An 11,091-nucleotide genomic window follows, 5' to 3' on the forward strand; every position below is an offset into this window, starting at 1 on the left:
TGAAAAAGACTCGCAGTTGAAGAATGATGTTTCTCTTCCTTTCGCACAAGATTGCGAGTACGTTCAGAGCCTCGTCCTGCACGGCTGATCTCAAATGAGGAACGCCACTGATTGCTTTCCCGTTTCTGAGAATGTGGATCAAGAATTCCCTGAGACTCACTTCGAAATAATGCTCGTCTGGACAACCGAAGACTGGAACTCCGACTGTCCCAACTTGTTCCTTTCTTTTTTGAGTTGTTCCCTCTTTGATCTTGCCTACTGGATGATGTTTCTTTCAAAGAGGTGTGCCTCCAACCAAATCCTCCAGCTCTCTCATCTCTCTCTTCATCCTCCTCCTCTCTTCCCCAAAATCGTGTTTCAAACCCCTTCCAAAACTTTCCACCCTTTTTAGGTGTTTGAGTGCTCATTTCATCCTCCCATCCGGTGCCATAGTCTCTTCCCGAATAGCTACTCACCGTGGATGCTCGGATAAGTTCTCTGGAGGCATGTTTTCCCTGGTAGAGCCTCTCTCCATCCCCACTCCTCCTCCAGCCTCTTTCTTGAGGCCTCCATCCAGCCCCTGCGTTCTGCCTGAGGGAACCTCCACGAGGTCGAATGGGACCCTCCAGTGGGGAACTACATGGATGAAAGCGTGGAAGAGAGCACTGAGATGGGGAGTCCCGCCGGAATACTGACAACTGGGCAGGAGTGAAAGGTGAATTTGAAAGTAGCCGAGGAGGGGAGTGGACTCTGGTGTGAGAGGAGCCTGGAGAAGAGGCAGGGTCCGATTGATTATGTGGGAAAGGCAGGATGGGAGAAGAACGAGTAGGCGTGGGTCCAGAATTGTCCGAATGAGGGCTACCTGACTGTGATGTCAGTGCCGAATGGCAATCCGAGTGGGAAACTTGTAGGCGATGCTGTTGAGATATGTAATCCTGTCCTGTGCCTGCACCTGTCCAGGCATTTGATGATGGTGTCAGATTAGTTCGTTCTAATCCAAACGGGTGTTGAAATGAAGACCGGGAAGAGTGCAGTGTAGGAACGTTACTCGGAGAAGCAGAACCTACACCTCTTTCTCGTTCATTCCTAAAACATTCGGCATCCAACTCCACCCCCTCCTCCATCAAACCAAGAACTACAGATCTTGGCAGTCCAGATACACGAGAGATCTCGCATACAACTGCAGAGTCCTCATTAAGTTTGGGAGGGCTGTCTGAAGCTTTGATTGGAGGACAACCCTCTGCCTCTTCCCTTGAGGCTCCACTCCAGTCTAGAGACTTGGAGAATCCCACTGGAGCAAATGTCTTTCCAGTTATCTCCAAAGACCCACGATGGTTCACTGAGGAAGGGCAGGTGGAGATCCTTGGTCTCCTGCTCCAGTTTGGAGTGCTGGTGATGGTAGACGTCGAAGAGGAAGGGGAAGCAGTTGGAGTGACTATGTTGGCGGAGAGATGCCCACATGATCCTGAGACCTCCTCTTTCACATTTTTAGCATCAAAACTCAAAGTCTTGTTCAGATTCGGATTTAGGTTCAAATTCAGATTCAAATGGAAGCTGATGTTGAAATCCTCCCCCGTCACGGAGGGCAAGTTTCCGAGGTTGATAGGAATTGCGACTTGCATGTTTACCAATACTGCTGAGGCTGACTCTCGCTGAATTGCCCAGGATAGACTTACAAGGAGTCACACTACCTCCAGACAGGCTGGAGGAGGAAGCACTTCTTGGGTGGAGTCCCTCATAACCAGCACCTGCAATGTTTATTTGGTGTCCACGACTGGAAGTTTCAGCAGCCACCCTGCAGTGATGCTGATGGACTAATCTGTTGATGTATTTCTCCAGCTGAGTAAAGGAAGGAGAGGCTGGAGGCTGGTTCTTCACAGGAGGTTGATCGAGCCCTGGCTCCTCAGGCTGTTCACTCTCTGGACTGGGCGAGAGGCGGGTGGGGGATGGTTCCTGGCAGGTTGTGAACAGGGGGCTCTGGAGGGCCACAGCATGGAGTGGACTAGGGTAAGGGTACACCTCTTTTGTCTTCCGAGAAACTAGGTCAGAGCAAAACTTGGGATCCAGCTGAAGCTGTGGACTGGAGTTGGAAGAAGGTAAAAGAGAGCCTGGATGAATCCCTACCAAACTGGAACAAAGGTCTGTCAGGAACACGAGGCTATTGAGCTCAAGATCCCCTGTTCATAAGGAATAAAAAAATATTATGTTATTATTTACATTGTCCTTATTTAGTATGCCAAAAATTATGTAATTATTTTAAAGAACATATGAAAACATGTACAGGTCACATTTCATTTTTTTTTTTTTATTAAATGATACAATTATTAAAAAAAACATTGTGACATTTTCATGACAAGCAAGCACATTCTCACCAAATTTATAATTATAATAATTATGCATATGCATTTTACTTTTTTTGTTGTACTTTTAGTTTGTAATTCCTTTTATTAGTAAATAGTGATTCTCATTTAATGCTCATTACTGTTATACAAGATTCTTACAGCATGATTTATAATATTTAAATTATCGTAAATGAAAATATACAAAAATGGCAAATAATACCATCCTGTGTAAGTATTTTTTAACAATTCTTGCTTATATAAATAGGCAAATCGTTTGATTTTTGAATAAAACATGACTCAGATGTGTTTTTCCTTTTTTAAAAATAGATTTACCCACAAAGACTTTATAGCATAGATGTAAGATGGCATACCAGTAGAAAAGGGCCTTCTTTCTTGTTTCTCCACTGTGCCCTCAGGACACTCTGTACTAAGAGATTCAACCTCCCTCCAATGAGTGGCACTATGATCCAGTGAGCGAGGCCTACAGCTGACTTTCACTGACCCTCCAGGAGCCGCCTCGCTGGATACAGAGTAACAAGAGTCTGACAGAGAACTCCCACTGACTGAGTAAAAACCTGTGGACAAGAGAATGACAGATGAAGTTAAGATTGTTAGGGGGAGAAGTGCCACAGGGGTGACACATGATATAAATGATGGGATTGCCATAAAAAGCTAGGGTTAATGTTTGCCAAAGTAAAAAGGGAACTGCCAAAAACACAGAAACTATGTGTCATGTTGAAGTTGAGAGGTCAACACTGAATCATTTGTTTCAAATAGAGCCCCAAGCCATCCAAGCTATGAGTCATACGCTTGTGTGAAATGGATTACAATTTCATGCAGGGCTCATTCTTTAGGGATGGCTTAAAGGATAACTGCTTTTGATTTAGACAGTTCACATAGTTTCACTGACTGATTAATCTCTACAAAGTTTATCCAAACAGGTTTTAATGTGTGCAAGTTTAATCTTATCACATAAAGCTAATGTGTGTATTCTTCTTGATGTTAAAATGTTCTCCAATCCCTGCTTATAAATCATTGCTCTTTTTTTGTCTGAGCATCTAGACAGAGATATATTGTCCATGAATTTAAGATTAAATTAAATCTAATTTGCTCCTATAATTCCTAAAATTTGTGTTTCGCTGTAATTTTATGACCTATGGTTTTAAGTGCTGTGTATATCTAAGAACTGAACAGTATTTTTTGTGATCAGTACTTTTTTTCTTTGAAAATATGTTGATTCAGCAAGGATGCACTTGACTTTTACATGGTCACAAAATTAAATTTGAATTTTAGATAAATGCTGTTTTTTTTATCGTTCTATTCATCAAATAATCCTGAAAATGGGCACCAGCATTAAAGTAATAATGCTGAAAAATCACAGAAATAAATCACATTTTAAAATATATTAAAATAGAAAACAGTTATTTTAAAATGTAATAATATTTTACAATATTTACTGTATTTTTATCATATCAATGCAGCCTCTGTGGGCATAAGAGACTTTTTTCAAAAACATTAAAAACATCCTACAGACACCAAACTTTTAAATGAAAGTGTATTTTTTTTTATTATTATTATTAAGGTTTTGATGAGCACTGCTGAAAAACATACAACACCAAGAATAGCCAGCTATGACTAAATAATTATATAATGCCTCAAATCCCAAATACTAAAAAGGGAAACAATACTGTGGAACAATGATTAATCACACAATTCCCTCTCAGTGAATAAAAACAGCTTTAGAGAAGCACCTCAGCGTGAGATACTTTAGAGGCCCTAGTGCCTTTGTTAAAGGTCCAAGTATCCACACAAAAATATTCTGAAGTTCTCTTTACAAAACAACAAAGGTTTATAAATTAGGAATTTGGAGTATCGGCACCTGAGCTGGGTCTAGAGTCGCAGTCAAGCGGTGTGGTGCCAGGGAAGTCTGGGGTTTGAGAAGACAGCAGATCAGACGGGATGTCCCAGGACAACGTGGACCAGCGTGAGCTTATCCCCTCTCCTGTAGTGCCGAGGCAAGACAGATCAGGGTTTGCAGGGGACAGGCACTGAAACAGATGGAGGAGTCACGTTACTACAAGATAAGGTGATAACACAAAGACCCCGTTTACACCTAGTTTTAACATACAACCATGATGCATGTATTTGTACTTTGTATTTGGAGCTAATCCATCATGACGAATCCCAGACAGCAGCAAAGGACCGCCTACTCACCTGTCAATCGACTATTCCAATTTAAAAAGAGGTTTAAACTTTTTTTTTTCTTAAATGGATTTAGCACAAAATAACCATCTGATTGAATACATACATAAACATGCACACATCACCAAACATCAATGCCTGATGTTAACAAGAAGTGACAAACAGATAACGTGCAACACACATATGTAGTCCTGAAATCAGAGATCCTATCCTCGAAATATGATCACAGCTGGTCACTGGAGATGCATTTGAGATGCATGTTAACCAGGTGTAAACAGAAATCGTCTCGGCTGACCAGATCACCCACACCGATGTTATTACCAGGATAGAAATCATGTATCTGTGGTGTATGTGGTGTATACATGTACAAAACAGTACACCTGTAAAAGGGAAGCCACATCATTAGCTGGTAACTTTATGATGTCTAAGCCTGCTTTTCACATTAAAGGACTAATAACTGAGACCAATCGAGGGAATGCTTTAGTTAAAGTTCACTTCTGCTCAGAAGTTTTAAATCACTCAGTCAGTGGGATTTGATCCCCAACCTTCCCCCATCGCAAGGAATCTCCCCTTGCAACACTTCTGAGGAATCCCATCAAACCAAGTGACTATTGTGCATATCCTGTTAAGTCCGATCAACCTTCTGTCAGACTTTTACACAGACAATGCAGGTGATGCATTGGCGAAATGAAAAAAGCCGGGGGAGGGCGGTTAATAAGCAGAGAGCGGAGAAAGACAGATGATGAAACAAAGGAGAGAAAGAGAAAAGAAGGGGGGATAATGGGTATTGAAAGACAGACTTTGACCAGGCTTATCTCTGCTCCAGCAGTTTAAACACAATTCCTGTCTCAGACACTAAAAATACATATGGAAGGGAAAACATACAATGTTAAGAGTGAGCAAGACATTCGGGGAGGAAAAAAGATGAAGGTGGAATACTCATGGAGAGGAGCATAAAGAGACTGATAGCAAAGGGGAAAAAGAGAGTTCTGAAGAAAAGTAGAGAGCACGGGGGATGGGTTGCCTAGTGAGACGAACAGCATGAAGGAGGCATCTCTTATGTGAGACCCCCCCCCTCCCAACCAGCACCAGCACCACCACCACCACCACCACTCCTGGATATAACTGCCTCCCCCACTTCACTTCAGAAAACTGTCAGGCCTCTCTTCTCTTCCTGCCCTCTATCTCCTTCTCTTTCTCGCTCTCCTTCTCCTCTCCTCGCCCACACATCCGATTTAGCAGAAATAATTTAACTATCTCTTTGCTGATGGAATATCAACTACCACGTGCATTGACACTTCCACATGCAATGGACAAAAACACATTTCTCACTGTGGTACTTCAGTTCATAGATATACATTGGCTTGACTATCACAAAACATTGATAAACTTAAACCGTAAAAAATATATTACCCTCTAAAGTCCCTAATCCGTTCACATAAACCTATGCACACATCTAGACAGAATCTATACTGCATTATCCCAGTATACAGTTGCAATTTATTTCATTTCACCACGAAGGGGGCTTGGAAAAAGCATTTGCTCAATAGGGGAAACCTGATATGGGTCTCACGCAGGGTGCACTGGCCATTTTCCAGCTACCGATCAATTCATGAAGGAGTGCTCTGGCACATGGAAACTGCATTACATGTGGCTAATGATGCAAATGGACATAAAATAATGGAAATAATGAGGTGAATATCCAGTCTGGCCATCAGCTCCATTGACAGAGGAATTACTCATTCAATTCCCTCACTGACACAGGAAATGGTTTAACGTCATATCATAATAACAAGGTGAGTCTTGTGGGAGGACGACGGAAGAGAGCTTTTCTGCTGCTGAATCTGAGCAATCAAACCTTTGACTGAAAAACTTATCATATTGTAATGGTCTAATAAATCAACGTCAGTTAAAGGAAAGACTATGCATAGTAGCTATGAAATCAGATACTGCATTCAGCCATTGCGCAGCAGTCCATCCTAGTAAGGGGTTAACATATCAGTTGCTCTGCATGGCACACCCCCGTTCTCCATCTCTCTGTCCATTTCCCTCCATCCTCTCTCTCCCTCAGCGGGTAGCAGAGGAGAGGTGATATCTGTGACGCCGACAACAGAAACATTTCTACATGTGGTGTTTATGCAAATGGAAGTTGTGTAGGTGGAGAGGCAAAAACATTGCCCTGATGATGACTAATACTTTTGTCTCATGATACATATTGCTGTTTCTCATGCGCACATTTTGCTGGACTGAATGACTACTTGAAAATGTCCTTTAAAAGCCTTTTGAAATTGCGAAAACAATTTTGTATGCCATGAAAGAAAATGCTCTTAATCACAACACTTTGATCTAGGAGATCCCGAATAATTATATAAATGCTCTATAATGAATGAGGGACATGATAAATAATTTATGAGGTATTTGCCACTATTAAATGTATTTCAGATTTGTGGCTTCACTTGAGTTCACTTACACACTGTCCCACTGTCCATTATATAAAACACACAATGGTGCTTCTATTGTCAACTCTCACATACACTTACCTCCTTCTCCCATTACACAAGCACATATCTGAACACCTGTTATGTGTCCTCCATACCTGGTCAAGAGCCCTGCCACATCATCATGACAAAATCAACATTTTGTTACCACAGTCTGTGTAAGATAGTATGTGTAGATTAATATGGCATTGATATGGCATTGGGTAAATTGTGCCACCCTCTTAATCTACAAAACAGTGCATTATTTGTCACATGACCATATAATTTAGAAAGAGCCCTTCATATACAGTTGCCTAAATTTGAGATGCCTATGCAAAAAAAAAAAAACATTTCTTTATTTACATGCCAAAGTATATATATATATATATTTTTTTTTACAATAAATTCATTTAATATCAAAGCAAATTTATAAATATCCAAAAATATGTCATGTTTGTTGGTGAACTGCCAATGTATAAAACATTTTAAAATGTATCCAAATTATTTAATTATTATATAAATCATTTTTACCAAAATGGTAAATTGGGGAATCAAATTATCATTACTAAAAACAATTACTACAAACACAAAATGTTACAATTTCTTGTTGAATTACAATGAAAAATTCGGACAATTAAACTATTTTTCTAGCAGGTTTCTGCAAAAATTAACCATTGGAATGAGAGAAATAATTTAAATAAAAAGTTTGAAAAAAAAGCATATTAGTAATTTGCTTAGCCTATATACATTTTTATGTAAATTGTTAACCTATTGATTCAATTTACCCCTAACATGTGGCAACTACCTTTTTTCAGAGAAGTCATATTTCTATATTTTTATAGATGGTTTCTCACTTCAGTTGATTAATTAAAAATGACACAGCTGACCCTACTGTCCCCCACATGATTCTACTAAGAGGTATTTGGTATTTTTCAATGGCGCAATCAGCATGCATTGTGTGCAGTGGCCTAAAATAGCTATGGACTCCAACTCAACCTTGACACGTTGAAGAAAAAGGTGTGTACAATTCTGAAATGTAAACACAGCAGCGTCCTGTATAGGTCATGCAACGTGAGCTCCACTGGATGCCAGTGTCACTAAAACGTTTAGCAGGTGCCACCAGCAGGGTTCCACCTCGACGACGAGATCAAAGTTAAAATTTCAAGGAACATTATGTTCCTGTGGTATTTTCCCACGTCCCCACTGACCTGTTGCCTGTGGGAGGTTGCGGCACCATCCTCGGCGGCGCTTTCCTGTCCTTCCCCCTGGTGAGCGGGCGCTCCATTCACGTCCAGTACCGCATCCACCATCTCCAGCTGTCGTCCTCTGAGAAGGTCCAGCTCCATTATGCCGGCTAGAGTGGCTTTCAGCCGCTCTCCGATACGAACCCGCTCGCTCCCTGACCATAGCGAATTCACACAACCGCGGCGTCCGGCCATTGTGCGCGCAAAATCGGTTTCGAGGCAGACACTGTGGTCGCCGGTGAACGGGAGGGCTCACTGCTCGCCTCTTGCCAGTGTACCGACTGTCAATGCAGCATGAGCGCTGTGCGACATGAGCAGCACCAGAGCCGACGCTTAAAATTCAGAGTCCGTAACAATGTATCTTTGCAGCTCACGAAAATGCAGTACGGAGGCAACTCAACTTTCGCTCGGAGGCACATGTAACAAAGGCATACTTTCAAGGTCTTAATTTACACCCCCGAATAATACTTCCCCACCTAACCATTTTGAGACGCTACAACCATCACGTCAGCTATTAATCGGTTCATGATGATGAAGATGATGTGGACTGAATCATATGCGACGGTCTTGCACACAGCTCACTGCTGTGAAGAAAAGAGTATGAATAGGGCGGAGTTAGAACGTGAAAGCTCGCTGCTGATTGGCCGGGGAAGTTTTCGAACAGAATTGACTAGTTTTTTAAGAGGAGGAATGTGAAATCTGCTAGTTGGTAGGCTACGATATGTTTCTGTAGTGTAGCTAGTTGGCGTCTGACTAATATTTACACGCAAAAAAATTTATTGTGTTTTATATTAACTTGAGGGACTGAAAACGAGTGTTTACAGATTTTGTATTCACCCCAAAGACTCGATTCTGTTTGAATCGTTTGAATCCAAAGATTCATTAGCGCGCTTCACAAGCGGAATATGATTCAGTGCATGGAACGATTCGTTCATTTAAAATATTTCACGTTCGCTCACGAGCCATTTAGTTAAATAATGGGATCACTTTCAAATACGCAAATGAAGAAAAACAAGCGATGCCCCAGATTGTTATTTATGCTGTTACTTTAATGACGTATATTAGCCTACTTTGTGTACATTTCCATATGATCAAATATCCGCTTGGTTGGGTTGGTTTCAGATAGCAGGTTCCTGCGTCGGCTGCTATGCGACGAGAACATCTATTGTAGAAACAAACAACTAAAGAATGTTTCTAACCAACAGGTGGCAGTATCTGCCTGTCTAACTTGAGCCTCTACAAACAAAATTTCATCTGTAATCATTTAATCACCTACCACTCTGACAAAAGTGTAGGAAGAGACTCTAAAAATAGGCCATACAGGTTGTATATTCCATATCCACGTTGGATAGACCTAGCCTATAGTTTAATTTATATTACTAATGAAACCAAATCACAAATAAAAATGTCTGATGAAAATAAATAGACAGGATAATGTAAGACTTGCTTCAACATGATGTATAGAAAAAATGTAGCCATGTAAAATCTGTTTATGTTTATAAAACAGTTATAATTCCAATTCATCTGATTGTGGAAAAAAAAAAAAATATTCTTATACAAGAAGTTCAAAAGAAATATTTATATTTTTCTTTCTTACTTCTTTTGTTACGAACTTGACTATTCATAAGCTAACTTCTTTCTGAAACCATGAACTGAATATGAAACCTTAAACTCCAGCATTTCTCTTCCATTTAACTTTTTCCATCCTCTTCTTCCTACAGATTTACTTTGTTTATAAAATCATTTTCATTTTCAACAATTTACATCACCAGCTATTTTGCCTATATTACATGTTTAACCCCACAATATGTCACATTCTATTGTTATCTTGACTGTGTTGTTTAATGTCAGGCATATAATAATGGACACTGTTTACTTTGTATCTCCCTGACCTCATTGAGAATGGGGGCATGGTGAGGATGGGCCTTAGGGTAAGTGAAAAAAAGTGGCTTTTGTTCCAAACTCTGAGGCGCTTGGACTCTGTTCAACTATAGCTATGCAGCCTGTAACATCATACTAACCTCACTGTGTTTGAGCATCAGTCATCTGACAAAAAACACAAGAAATAGTTCACCTAAAATGAAAATTCTGTCATCACTTACTCACTCTCATGCCATTCCAGAACTTTCTTCTTTGGAACATAGCCTATTTATATACCACAGCAGTTATGCAGTATATGTACAGGGCTTTTTTCTTACCAGCCACTGTGGCTGGTGGTTTTTCAAAGTTACTAGCCACTCAGCATTTTCACTGGCCACAATATTGACATTGATACCATTGTGAAAAATGACCATATACATAATTTTAATATTATCTCATAATTTGACACCAGGTATATTAGACTGCTGTCACTTTAAGGCCTGACGCACGGACCCAATATACTGTTATACATGTGTTTTACTGGCATTTTTGCATTATTTTAGGTGTATTTGATTGTTTAAACGCCATTAGCAGTGAAAAAGAACTAAATTTAGTTCTGAATTTAGTGCTTAGTACCAGCTTTATGTGCCCGCACTTTGGGTGAGAGCACAAAATCTGCGGCAATGAGTAAAATTATGCACAATATGTGCAATACCACACCGAAATTCAAGCCCTGTAAAGCCCGGGATACACTGCACGATTTTAGCAATCCTATAAGATCATTACAAATCACACTGTGCGACTTGGATCTATTAAACTTGGGTACGACATCGCTAGTGGTAAACAAAAATGCCATGTTGAATCACACCTTAGCAGTTGTAGTTTTTATGTGAGCTGAAAACAAAGGAAGCGGCAAAAGAAGAAGGAAAAAAGAGCTTGAGGTAAGCAGTTTTAAGTTTTAGCGCCATGTCTCGTTGATTTCATGTT

The 11,091-nt window shown here is 40.4% G+C and overlaps 1 protein-coding gene across 1 annotated transcript; it reads right to left on the reverse strand.

The window, feature by feature from the left end:
* Positions 1-1,352: 1,352 nt before the first annotated feature.
* On the reverse strand, positions 1,353-9,078 carry si:ch211-168f7.5 (dapper homolog 2). Its single transcript, XM_051859693.1, has 4 exons — positions 8,209-9,078; positions 4,201-4,369; positions 2,693-2,896; positions 1,353-2,156 (listed from the first exon to the last, which is right to left on the reverse strand). The coding sequence occupies exons 1-4, from the start codon at positions 8,437-8,439 to the stop codon at positions 1,474-1,476; spliced, it is 1,287 nt and encodes a 428-aa protein (XP_051715653.1). The 5' UTR covers positions 8,440-9,078; the 3' UTR covers positions 1,353-1,473.
* Between the last annotated feature and the right edge of the window lie 2,013 nt (positions 9,079-11,091).

This window comes from Ctenopharyngodon idella, chromosome 14 (genome assembly GCF_019924925.1).
Source record: "Ctenopharyngodon idella isolate HZGC_01 chromosome 14, HZGC01, whole genome shotgun sequence".
In the NCBI taxonomy this organism is placed as follows: domain Eukaryota; kingdom Metazoa; phylum Chordata; class Actinopteri; order Cypriniformes; family Xenocyprididae; genus Ctenopharyngodon; species Ctenopharyngodon idella.